The sequence below is a fragment of the Aptenodytes forsteri genome, unplaced genomic scaffold (assembly GCF_000699145.1).
Source record: "Aptenodytes forsteri isolate BGI_AS27 unplaced genomic scaffold, ASM69914v1 Scaffold195, whole genome shotgun sequence".
Taxonomy (NCBI): Eukaryota; Metazoa; Chordata; class Aves; order Sphenisciformes; family Spheniscidae; genus Aptenodytes; species Aptenodytes forsteri.
In genome coordinates this window covers 797342-810889 of record NW_008795317.1, presented here as the reverse complement: position 1 = coordinate 810889, position 13548 = coordinate 797342, and the positions used below count along the sequence as shown (strand labels likewise).

Below are 13548 nucleotides of genomic sequence, written 5' to 3'. Positions count from 1 at the left end.
AACTACAGCCAAGCCTAGGAAGAGGGCACTAGCTGACTCTTTTTATCCTAACTTTACCTTGTCAAGCAAACCCTTCTCCAGGGAAACAGCACCTTCACTTCAGCCCAGACCATACTTCAACATCAAAGAATGGGATTAGCCTAGCACGCGCACCGCTAGGAGCCTTGCCCCTGTGAAACTTGGATTACCGTTTACTGAAGGTTCTTCAAAACTCACTGTGGCCCTGGCTGTGCCTAGCAGTTTAACAGGGGAAACCAACACGAGCACAATAGGTGCAAATACAAAACCTTAAGGTGGTACAGGAAAGAACACAGGCATAGTTTTCCTTGAAAAAAATGGTTTATTTTATACTGTGAATATGAAGGACAGCCTTACCAAAAAACCTTAGTGACTGAAGACGTTCTCGTAGTTGCAAAAGCATATAAGAAACTATTTACACAAAAAGGCAGTGAAAGGGGTAAAAAAATTATTGCAGTCAATTAATGCTGAATAGAACTTTATAAAAAGAGAAAGAAAAGAAACAGTGCAAAAATACTGTCAAAAGTAATCAGTTCTATACACAAGATAAAACTGACAAGCATAAGCTTATGTACTGATATGAATAATACATTAGAATATAAAATAGCATGCATAGATTTATTTTTTTAAAGGCTTTCAATAGCATAGAATAGTTCTGCCATTCAGCCCTAACAGGAGGGAGTGGGGGGCAGGAAGGGCATAGAACTGATGTCTCCTTTCTCTACAAAATGTGTACATACAATGAGGTCGTGAGAGTCAGATCACTGTTTTGTGCTGAACTGTCATGTACAGAATTACAGAACAAATACAACAGGAAGCATCAAAATACTGAAGTAAAACAGGACAGTAAAATCCAGTGACATAAAACTTACTTAAACATGTTATTTCATTTAACGCGTCCCACACAATTATATATGGGAGTATTACAGTCATCTGCATGTGTAAACTTTTTTCCTTTGTAAAATAGCCAAAGAAAGGTACTTTACTAATGAGGAAAACATGTTTTCCATACGGAGCAATCTCAACAGGATACACATCCTATTAACAGTGTCTCTGGCACTAAAGGTCTGTTTTCTTTTAAGGACCGAGTAGCAGCGAGAACATACTTCTATTTCACATACACTAAAAGGAAGTTCTTATAGACGTAATGTACGTTAAGTTGTGGAACTCACCAACACAGGGCGTTGTGAAGGCCGGAGGAATAAATGGGTTTTAAAGAGAAGGTAACGTGATTCATGGAAGATGGATCCATCACAGTGAGCGGGATATAACTTTCACCTCGGGAAGCCCCCGAAGGCCCGGTTGCCAGGTGTGCTAGAGGGGCTGAGCACCCTCCTCTAGACACATTCATCTCTCTTCCTTAAGCATCAGCTACCAGCCGCTGTCCAAGACAGGGTGCAACCTCTAGCCTGCCATGGAAGTGTTTTGTAGAAGCCTTCCTCATCAGGGAACACTGCCCCTGAAATATCTGGAGCTGAGTGTCCAAAACACTGAGTCCTTACCCCCGTGATGTGGAAGAGCAAAAACGATCGAGCTCTATAGTCATTTCAGGGATCAGCTGAAGTATTAGTCTTTCCCTTGCTGTTAAATAGTGCTGGGATTCTTCAGCCAAAGCTGCTATGTTCCCGCTGACTTCCCGTTCACCCTCCAAAGGCAAAGTCCTGCTGCTGTAGCACGTGCGAAACTCGCAGCGAGGGTGCACACAACGCACGGGCATCAAAACTTAACACGCTGAAAAAAAACCACCAACCGAAAAATGGCCGAGAGGATCCAAGGGAATTGCAGTGTAAGATACTCTAAAAACGCTGACAAAATTTACTTACTTTTAAATATTTTCTATATAAACACTGCTATTTCTGACCTGTGCGCTAAGTGTTTTGTTTCACAATCTAACAATAGTTTATGGCTAAGACCTCCATCTTCTGTTATTCGGCCAACAGCCCAAGCAGCCAGCTGTTCCTTCCTCAAATCACAATCCCTGCAAGCCAAGGCTACACGCAGCTGCACGCGTCATGTCCTCCTCTAAAGACTCGGACAGCATCTGTAGTTCCCATAGCAGCAGATTCTACAAGAAAACCTTTCTAGAAGGCTAAGAACAAGATGGGGACAATTGCCTTCAGGGTTTTGCACTTGCAACCTTTCTCTTGTTGGCATCAAAACCCATCTCCAAACTCCATGTGACTAGGACTATACACCAGCAGATTTACATCCATTTTTATAGAGGGGTGGACAAATGATGTTTTCATGCAGTGCTTCCCTTTCCAGGTCAGTTCTGGGTATTCGCTCCTTCAATATGACGCATCCTTTATTTCATGCAGTGGGTGCCACCTCAGCTCTCTGGCTGTACGGCATTCTTTTCCATAAAGACAAGCAGCAGAAATTTAACTCCGACCTCTCTCAGTGGTGCACGAGAGCTGCTACGGCAGATACCGGCCATACTGATGCTCCCACTTCCTGAGCACACAGTTCACAAACTGTTCGTGGGACTGACAGCAGCTCATTCAGCCATCATCTCCTCCCAGGAGACCAGTGGGAGCTCGGCTGTTGAGAATGCAGCATGCTCAGTAGCGGCTGAATTTTCCCCATAGATTTGTGTGCTATATCCAAGCAGGAGATTGCCCATCAGCATTTATTTTAGAGTCGCTTGTGGGCTGCACAGACATAGCAAGTATTGGATCAAAAAATAATTATTAGCTTAAAATGGCCATCTCTATTAAAGCACTGAGACTTACTCATTCTTTTCCAACCTATGTTTTTCCATTTGCATTTCTGTCTGTTTACAAGAAAGTAATTAAATAAAAAATAAAAGCTCTTGAAATCATGCAAATATTTAGTAATACTTGTAGCTGAGGCAACTGATTTAAATAAGTGGAACAGAAATGCCCTGCAATATAACTTTTTATAAAGGACTGCATTAGCAATGGGTTGAATAAATTCTCACAGATGTGTCTCCTGCCAGCTGAAACTAGTTTAGGGAAAAGGTATTTCCAATAAGGCTGAGCATTTAGGGTCCCTATATACCTATATAGGAGAAAGTTTGTGGGGTCAAGCTTCATCTTTCCTCAGGTAATCAAGGACAAGAGGCGCCAAAGCAGGCCTGTGGAGGAGCTGGAACGAGTAGGACCTGAGCAGCTAACGACCACCATCCTCCAGTGCGGCCTGTGGAGGATGGAAGGAAACAGGACGTCCACAGCACTGAGCAGCGTCAGAACTCGGCTGTCATCTCTCCCATCCCTGGTCGGACAATGCTCAGACCGTAACTTTAACCAAAAATTTGATGCCAGCAACCTCGATACTATCATTGTTAAGAGTTTAGAGAAAAGAAAAAGAAAAAAAAAAAAAGAGGGTGTTAAATTGCAAATTTAAATACAGATTAAGAGTGCACAAAAAGGAAAACATACACAATGGATTCCCAAGTCAGACTTGCTTACCCACTCCAAGTTCTCTCTTTGAAAGAATCAGGGAGCGTAGGCTAAACGTGCCAGACTGCAACACGGGTGCCTTGGGAGAAGACTGCTTGTGTCAAACTGTTTAAGGTGCAGCTCCATTCATTGACTATGCATCTTTGCAAGATTTTCAATCCAGACTTTACTCCGAATGGATGAAACTGGTCTCTTAGAACCTACCCACTGTCATGCTTTGATGTTAAAAAAACCACGCGACACAACAGACAGCAACCCCAGGCTGTCCTCCTTTTCTGCTTAAGGACTCCGCTGTTAAAGCCTGCGGGACACAAACTAAACAGTACTGTTGCTTTAAGTCTCGTGTTCATTCCTGATGAAATTGGATGCAAAATGTATTTTCCTGTCACTCCCTAAAGGTTAGGAAATACTGCCCAAGCAATTTAGGCCCGATAAAACGACAACAGGTTCAAAAGTCAGACGGTTCAGTTTTTCCCCTACAAAACTGTATCACATTTTAATCGTAAAATGTCGGCATGCTGCGGTTTGGTTGCAAGCTGAGGTGGAAAGGAACCTCTGAAGATGTGCACCAGCCCAATTCACTTATGATATTAGCAGATCTGGTCAAGATAAAATCTAGCAGGAAAAATACATTGAAGTCAGATGAAAGGAAAAGTTTAAAATTACCATTCTTTGACAATGAAAGGGAAAAAGTGAGTCACATTGGCCTCTATCTACCATAGCAGCCACTTTAGGAGTTAATTGGAAATGACTGTTTACTATGTGGCCACATACTTGGCTCATTAATAGGCACTGACTTAATTTGGAAAGGATTTTTGGTGCCATTTTGTAATTAATATTTTTCTAAGACACCTATGATGCATCTTTGCATAAAAAACATTTGCTTAATTTTCTTCCTTTCAAACACAGCTCTTTACGTTCTCTTATGCAGTAACTTTCCTGTGCTCGCTGTAGAAACAGAAGTATACGTTTCAGCCAAGAAGAGCTGAATAATAAGACATAGGAAGAGATCCTTTTCCCTCCTGATTTTCTACTTCTCACATCCGAGCGGAGCAATGGGACTTGACAGCTCTGAGCTCAAACTTAATTCATCATTAGGAAATTATTCAAAAAGCTATAACGAGATAACTAATTTAATACACTTTGCTTCGAGGTTTATTCCTTGGCTTATTTCCCAGATATAAAGCATCTCTGTGCAATTATCATGCAGATGCTGCTGAAAAGACTTTAAATGGTTGCTGCTAATTTAACAAGAGAGATGTTGGCATTGGCAGAAGAAGTTAGAGGAAAACTGAAGTTGACTGAAAACTCAACTGATCCCTAAAAGGAACACGGTCAAGATACTACAGCTAAGTAACTCCTCACCGTTTGTTGGTAGCTAGAAGTCTCCGCCAGAATCCTTGTCGCCTCGTTAGGCCTGTACTGCAGAGTACCAAAGCAACACAGCCCAGTTTCAAATACATTTAAGAAGCATTCTGGTACAGAGCCTTAGATTAAGCTCCCACTGATTTTAGGGAAAGGTGGGTGTGTAGGTCCCTTTAGTGCTGAAGTTGAGCGTGCTTGTAGGCTTAGGCCTTTGTACGTTGACCAGGGGTTCGGAGGTGGGGATGCAACGGAAAAGCAATGATGGGACTAAAAGATGAAATTTGTCTAGGAAAGGGATACCAGGAAAGATAGTTTCACCGTGACAGGGTAACTGCGTTGCATCACGTGCCCCGAGAGGCTGCGAAATCTCCACCCTTGGAGATTGCTCCCTCCTGGGCAAGCCTATCCAACTTTGAAGTTAGCCGTGGGGTGAGCAGGGCTGGGAGCAGAGACCTCCAAGGCTCCTCTCCAGCCTGATCCATTCTCTAGCGATCCGACAGGACTGCGGAGTCGAAGCAGGGCTGGACTGCCCGCAGGAGGGTGGCAGCGTGCAGAGATGGGAAAGAGGAGTCGGTGTGAGGAGGGGAGCAACCTCAGTGCAGGAACTTTCCATCTCTTACACCAGAAATAACAGCGTGGGAGTCCCCAGAGACCTCCAAGGCTCCTCTCCAGCCTGATCCATTCTCTAGCGATCCGACAGGACTGCGGAGTCGAAGCAGGGCTGGACTGCCCGCAGGAGGGTGGCAGCGTGCAGAGATGGGAAAGAGGAGTCGGTGTGAGGAGGGGAGCAACCTCAGTGCAGGAACTTTCCATCTCTTACACCAGAAATAACAGCGTGGGAGTCCCACCACAACTTGCTAAAGCTTTTTTTTTTTTATTTTTCTTTTGAACTTTCCATCTCTTACACCAGAAATAACAGCGTGGGAGTCCCACCACAACTTGCTAAAGCTTTTTTTTTTTAATTTTTCCTTTTTAAATTTTTTTAAAGTGCAGTTACTATCACTTCTAAATAACTGTAAGTAAATGCTACCACGCACACACTGCAACGTAATTCATAACTCCAGTGAAATAAACAGTTTGGAGAAAGGAATATGCACTAAGTTGTGCAAAACAGCTAGCCAATGCCGAGGGAGAGAGGATGAGGAAGAGAGGGGAGGAGAGGTCTAACTGCTGAGATACTTACAGGACACATGGCTTTTTCCTTAGCTCTGTCATAGATTTCATTGTTGGCCTAGGGCAAGCCAGTTAAGAATCTGTGCCCTAGTTACGCAGTGGTGGAGGTTTGTTTCCCTTTCCTGTTCCGATTGTAAACTTCAGGCAAGGACTGTTTCTCCTTTATGTATTTATACGCATCCTCCTAATCCTAACTGGAATCCCTGAACACTACCAGGATAAAATAGTAATAATAAATAGGAGGGAGAATCCAAAGTGACCAGACAGAGAAGAGAGATGATCTGTGCAATTTAATACAAAACCCACCCTAACAAAGTGAGGTTCACCAATACCGAAAGGAAGACTGCTCCATACGTTCATAAACCACAAGACAGCGATGGGGGAAGAAGCAAGGCAGACTCTGAGCTAAAGCCATCAAGGGTCACTTTTTGGAGAACTCGGATATGGAGGAAAGACCATATTGATCATTTTGACAAAGTTCAAATAACTAGAAAGTAAAATTATTATGGTGCCGAAGACAATATTTCACACAGGAAACTAAGGCAACTGGAGATGCCTAACTTAAATGAGATTCCTTTTCTACAGGAGGAGCCTCAAGGCAATAAACTTTGAGTGTAATTCATGAAAAGGTGCTTGATTTGAGTTTTTTTCAGCTGCATTTAGTTGAAATTCCTCTGCTGCTCAACCCACAGCCCACCACAGTTACCGGAAAGACTCATTCACTGACTTTAGCCTGCTCTGGGTCACTGCACTTCACCCTGCGCTGCTTTGACTCTTACGAATCCCTTCAAGGACTGCAGACAGTAGCAAAGGCCTCGTTTAAAAGATCCAACATTGCTTTTTACAAGGCCTAATCCAAAACCGTAATTCTCATGGAATTTGAACAGTTTAGCGCCCAAAACTCTCTGCCCTCACAACGGCCTGTGTTTGAGCCCTCTGTAACGTGCTCTGCTGCCTGGACATCCCTGCCCCAGGACTGCGTGCCCTCAGCTTCCACTCGTACAGAGCCGTAGCTGACATCTAGCAGGTCTTGTTTTTACCATGGAAGCCACATATCTGGGTCCAAAATACTCTTACGTGAGAAAAAGCCCACTGCCCAAGTAACTGTTCATTTCAGAAGCTGTGTAGCAAATTAAAAGCCAGTAAACTACCTTTACAAAGGATTGCTTTCCTTATGGACATGTTACAATGCAGACCAGTCATGTCAAATGTGGTTCAATTTGAAGGTCACCAAGTTTTACAAGTTATTAAAGTAATTCACAAGTTATTCCAAGAAAAATAAATTATATCTTGTATAAAATAATCCACGGGAGACTCTAGTAAAGAACAATCATTCCTTGCTTTCAAGACAACTTTAAAAAGTGCAGTATCTGCACACAGTGTTGTCAAGGCAGTTCCCCTTGTTCATCAGTAAGGTTCAGTCAGATCCACAAAGCTGGGTCTGGGATGTTTGAGAAGGTTAAATAAGTCTGGAGTTTTGCAGGAACTGGATGAGCACTTGATAGACAAACTTGTACTGGGCTATGGTCTGGATCATAAACATTCTCTGCTCCCGCAGGTGTCTCAGCATCACAGGAACGTCCACTTTCTGTAAAGCAAAGAAACAAAAAGCATAAGGATGTAGGTTCATTAAATCAAACAATTGTTGTCCTAAATATCAGTTATCTGACACAGGGAACTGTACTGTAGTTATATAATGTAATGAATTATAACCAACTGTAGTGAAATACTACAATCTTTTTTCACCACCTTTCGTTTCAAGGAGTATTACGGTAGTATATACAGGTTACTGCGCATCCAATGCTTTCCCCACTAAAGCTTACGGGAATTTCTGGACTGATGTAAACGGGCAGATGACCAAAGACTTGTCTTCCAGTTGTGTACCACTGATTACCTCTCAGCGGATCATCAGCTGAACACATAATAAAGGGCTGCTTCTCTCTGGAGTTTTTTCTGTTTCACCATACCTATTTTCAACTCAGTAAAATAAACTCAATATGTCGTATTATCTCAGGTTAAAGGCTAGATATATCAGGAAGGTCCAGTACAAACTTAAACAGCCAAGATTATATAGCTCAGTTCAGACTCTACCACTGAGTGCATCAACAGGCCCTGTGGCCGCTTACATACTGCACTTTGATCCCTGGTCAAACTCATTCATAGAGGGAGGATCTGAGAGATTTTTCAAAAGGCAAGCAGGCATCAGGATCATTACAAAGGTTCCTTAGACAAAATTAAAGTGCAGGCAAATATACCGACCCTTCCACTAAAAGAGAAGGGAACTCACTGGCGCCGAAAGATCCAGAAACTCTGACACCTGACCTCCCACAGCCAAGTCTATGCTAGTAAGTAACGCTCCAGAAGAAATACATCTGTGAAGTGAAACGAGGACCCAGTATCCACACTATGTGTTGCAGACTTCAGACCAGCATTGGTCTGTTGCCAACTACTGAACGTCCACTAGCAGCTGGGACACATTAGGTGTCCTCCAAGAGGGCATCTTCCAGCTTAGCTTCGTCCAAAAGAAATTCACTCGCGTGCCCTGAAAATGCTCTGCAACAGGAACTAAAGCACAGTAAGTGGGGATGGATCAGGAGATCCACTGTGAAAGAACATCCCTAACCCCATGGAGCACACTGGGGCACAGGCACCCTATAATGGTAGGCCCACGAGGTAAAGCGTTAGAAATCACTGCAAATTTCATTAGGTGTTACCATCGTATCTCCAGCATTTAGGGAGCAAACAACCTATGATGTTACTGTGCTTTATCTGTTACAACAGGTACACGAGGAGCTATTCAGAAGTCACTGTGCATTGAAGCTCAGCCTGCCAGGCTCAAATTCAAAGAGCATGTAATATGACCCAAGATGAGGGATGCAAATTTTCTATGGCAGCAGTAAGTACAAGCACTAAGATACAATGCTCCTTTTGAGGAAGCTCTTAAGCAGTTCAAGATATACAAATGAAGAACAGTTACTCTATCAGGCAACACAAACTGCACTTTGTAATGCCAGTTTGCCATTCCAGAAACAAAAAGGAACTTAGCAAGTCTTTTGGCTGAGATGAGAAATGTTACAAGCACGATGCCTGGACAAACAAACAGAGAAACAAATTAAGATTGCTGCTAACCCTTGGAGGCGCAACTGAGCACGGAGTCTGCTTCCATGCACACTGGAAGTTTTCTGGAAAGTTTAAAATAAAATCACGCTGCGTATCGATTTCTGTCCATATATATAAAACTCAGAATTCTCCATTCTGTGTAAACAAGCCCTAACTCATAGGCTGTCACTTTCTGAAAACAAGGCTAAATATTCTGCCACATAACCCAAGAAGCTGTTATAAAAGGACATCTCTAGAGAATCAACAAGCGTAAAGACTTGTGATGAGTAATGCCATATTATTTTCAAAGGGGTGCAAAGGAAAACGTAAGCTCTTTCCAGTTAACTCGGCTAACTCGGAGAAAGCCTCCCCGTGGACTCGGATGCTTACGAAAGCCACGCGGTCCTTGCTGAGCAGAGTCACGCGGAACCTGATCTCACCTGAACAACTGCAACAAAAACACAGGCCAGCTTCGACCCGCACAACCACGTTCCCCTCTCAGCAGTTCGGTGCTTGACAGCTCGTTGATTTTTACTGGGCACACAGTGATCCGTGCACCTCCTCAAAATGGATTAGGCTTTGACTTATCTCAGAAATGAAAGAAAAGCCCACCCTGCCTATTCAACCTCACTATTTGTAGTCAACTTAGCATTCTACTCCAGGTAAGCAGAATCTTCAAACTCACCTTCATCACAACGTACATGTCAAAAAAAGACACGTAATGCTTTGCTAAGGTGGTATTTGCAAAAAGAACAAAAATGCTACTCATTTCTGACTCCCAAACTAAAAGATCTCCCCTATGAAAACGCACTGCAGCTGCAATCACGAGTTAATGTCCCAGTGCCAAGTCCAAACTAGAAGTCGGTAGAGCAGGATCTCAGCTCCTTTCTTGTTCTACGTGTCTACAGCAGTGAGGATGTAATGATGTGACATATGACTTACTATATAGCAAGTTACTGAAACTATATCCCTGCAATGAGATACACAGCTTTAGACTCAACCAGCAATCACCCAGAAGCCACAATGACTGAAGCTGTATAGAATTTGATTAAACATGTTTTTTTACCTAAACCTCAAAATCAAGAGTTCTGGATTTAGTTCCAGCACTGCTGCAGACTTTCCAGGACGGTCTGTATCAGGATTTTCAACCTCCCTCCCCTTTTTTCCTTCACTGCTAAAATCTTAACACTAATACATCTACTTACTAGAACTTCTGAGGAAAATCAACCAATTCATAAGACTAAAGCATTTTAAGTAATAAGTCATTTTATTTCAGAAAAAACCCAAAATAAACCAGTAAAACTGCTGCATGAAGAGGAACCCTCTCTGTGCAGAACGCAGTATCTGTTACAAACTGAAAACATACTGCTTAACTAATAACAAAATGTTAAGATTTTTAATCTTCTTTTTAATTAGGTTTTAACAAACCAAAAATATTAACTTAGCACAATCTAGAGCAACGAAACCCTTAAGGAAAATTGTCTTTAATATTAATGATGATTTCCACCATTAATCAAGACAAAAGAATGCTTTAATCAAGGGACATCAGAGAAATCCCTTATTATTGAGCACTACCATCAGCTCCTAGTGAAGTTGATGAGAATTCTTCTGAATGTCAAGGCTCACCCCCATGCTCAGATGTTGAGGTACCGCCTTTATCTTCACGTGCTACTCAGCTACTCTTTGCCAAATAGGTGACTTCTGTAAACTGCAGGCAAACTGAGGTGGCCAAAACATGTAGCGCAACTGTGTTTGTTCCTGGCACACCATTAGCGTACAGAGGTTACTGTAAAGCAGACACAGCCACACTGATGCTCACAAGCGATTCGGGTACAGCTCTTGTAACTATCCAGATTTCCTCTGGCGTGCAGAAGTTTCATGGCTGCTGTGTGAACAACAGAAGCAGCCACTTCCAGATGCCAGCGCGTTAGGAAAGAAGTCAAGCAGGCTCAAGAGTCAGAGCCGTTGCCCCACACAGGAGCAGTTATTGAACAGCAGCCAGCAGAGGAAGGCTGCAGGATTCCCGAAGCACATACCTGTGGGTCCTTTCTGTCCGGGCCAGCTCCTTCTTCCCCTTCCTCCCCACTTATCCCACCCCTCAAATGAAAAGAAAAAGCGTAAATTGTGACACAGATCTACAGGACAGCTTCACCTCTAGCAAAGCCCAAACAGAGCTGGAGGAGGTTCGTCTCGGCTGAGCCCAGGATCTCTAGGTGATCGTGTAACTACAGATTGACGAGCTGCTGGAGGGAGATAACAGAGTAGAGAACAAAAAAACGCCTTCTTGCATCACCTTTTTTAAAAATAGTGATGAAGAGGAAAGTGCACTGGTACTTGCCTGCTTTAGGACTCGTGTTTTTGAACGAACCAGAAAGTTGCACTTTGCATAGTGCCTTGCGCAGAAAGGCTCCAATCTACAACTCCTCTACGGTAACACAGAAAGTAGGTGAGCATTTCAGGTGTGTACATCCAGTCCGGCATTTCAAGCAACTCATCCAGTGGATGATTAACGGGAGGGGCAGATGATATATGTCTATTTGTCACTCTTGCTGCATTCTTATCTCTACAAGAGGTTTTGGTCTTTGAGCAGTTTCTTTGGCAACAGAAATCCCCAGTTTCAATAGCTGTCGTGTTGAAACTGTGTGGCACATTGATATTCAAGATGTGATGTACTTCCTGGACAGTTCCCCAGTGACACAGGACACAGACGAAAAGCAAGTTGCTACACATGGTTACTCTGCTGGTGCTCTTATTCTTAACTCCAGACTGCATTACTAGTCTTGTAATATCGGCTGCAGTTCTTAAAGCCTTATTCCCCAACATACACACACCTTTTTCTTAAGACACAGTTAAGTTTTGCTCCAGATAAGATTAGAAACAATACAAGAGAGAGGAAGGAGTCCAAAGAGTGAATTTAGAGAGCAGAAAACTTTAGTTAAAAGAGCATGGAAGCTGACATTATTCTCTAGCCTCTCTCGGGTAGTCCTTGGAAACACACTGTCTCTAGAGTGTTAATTAAATACAGGTATGAATTACACTAAATTCTTAAAAGAGAGAAAAAGCCCTAATTTTGAATGTATTAAATTCATACTAATTAAAAATGCATATCATCAACTCAACAGAAAACTACAACAAGTAAACCGCCATGGGAAATCTCTGCCTGTTGCATTTAAGGCCCTTGTCTCACAAAGGCAGTAGAAAGAAAGCACTTCAATGCCTTTTAATTTTAACCTCAGAAATGTAGCTCGTTAGTTAAGAAATGTTAAGCTCAGGGTTTGTCTTGAGAAAGAAGCTGACTTACTTCATTATGCTCCAAGCACCCAATCATCAGTTCTGTTAGGATAACCACGCCGGTCCTTCCTACCCCTGCGCTGCAGTGAACCACGATAGGAGGGTTGCAGTTGTTGCTGCTGTCCAACACACTGTTGGTATGGCGACGCACTGACTGTATCTCCTCCAAGTAAGCTGCAAGATAAAATGCAGACAAGGTTGCAAACACCTGTATGTCTAAATGTAAAAATTAGGTAAAAAAGAATACGGAAAAGTCATTCTTTGTCAAAGTGGCAATAATTTACATTTTTTACAACATACTAATTCTTTTGGCCAGGGTGCACTGAACAGCACTGAATCCAGCAAGTACCAGCTGGGTGTCAATTATTACTTGGGAGTTTACTCCTTTAAATTAAATAGTTCTTTTAAAAAATTAAATTCTGTTTTCCCCTCTGCAAATCTCCAGGTCCCCTAAGCAGATGATTCTAGACACTACTTACAGCAATTCCTGCTATTAACAGGCTGGGATCAAAACAACAGCTAAGTCCCATTGAAACTACTGCCTGTCAAAGCCAATATCAGATGGGAAGCGAGCATCCATCTGCCCTGTTTCCCCTTCCCTCCCTTCTCCCTTCTAGAGTGAGACAGAATCTCACCCACCTCTCTGCTCAGGGTTTGTTTCTCAACAGCTACGAGCCCTTCTGGGAGCTCGCTGTCTTTGTTTTCCCCGAAGCCGTTTCTAGAAAGTGCATGAATCAAGAACAGTTGTCTTGTGTGGCTGTCCTAGTGTTGTTCAATGCATTCTACTGCCAAACCGCACAGAGAACCTTACATACTGGAAGCTCACCTGGTTAGATAAACACACCATAAAATACAACTCCAACTCTGACCTCTAAACATCGTTCCAGCATAGTCTACATGCATGACAAAGATGATAGACCTCACCCAGAAAGATATATCCAGATGCATAACTCTTAGACAGTTAGCTTCCCACTGGTCAGAGTGGGAAGTGAGATCTGAGCCAAACTCTCTTGCCCTGACTCTTGGTGTCACGGCACTGCAGCCTGAGCAGTCCTTTCGACACAGGCAGGCTGTGGCTGGAGGCCTACCAACATCAGAAAAGCTGTATTTTAATGCACACAGTGAAATGGGACTGTACGTGGTGGCAAACAACGGGACAGAGGAAATGGGGACAGTCAGG

The 13548-nt window shown here is 43.0% G+C and overlaps 1 protein-coding gene and 1 long non-coding RNA gene across 2 annotated transcripts in view; both read right to left on the bottom strand.

The window, feature by feature from the left end:
- Positions 1 to 325: 325 nt before the first annotated feature.
- On the bottom strand, positions 326 to 5647 carry LOC103899161. Its single transcript, XR_657582.2, has 2 exons — positions 5459 to 5647; positions 326 to 5258 (listed from the first exon to the last, which is right to left on the bottom strand). It is a non-coding gene; the product is annotated as an uncharacterized LOC103899161 (long non-coding RNA).
- A 1668-nt stretch (positions 5648 to 7315) lies between these two features.
- The window catches only part of PTPN14 (protein tyrosine phosphatase, non-receptor type 14), a 117999-nt gene continuing 111766 nt past the window's right edge, over positions 7316 to 13548 (bottom strand). Inside the window, exons 18-19 of the mRNA XM_009279580.1 lie at positions 12379 to 12542; positions 7316 to 7566 (exon numbers count right to left, since the gene is read on the bottom strand). Coding sequence (XP_009277855.1) covers positions 7438 to 7566; positions 12379 to 12542 — 293 coding nt within the window. The 3' untranslated portion in view covers positions 7316 to 7437. The remainder of the gene's footprint in view (positions 7567 to 12378; positions 12543 to 13548) is intronic.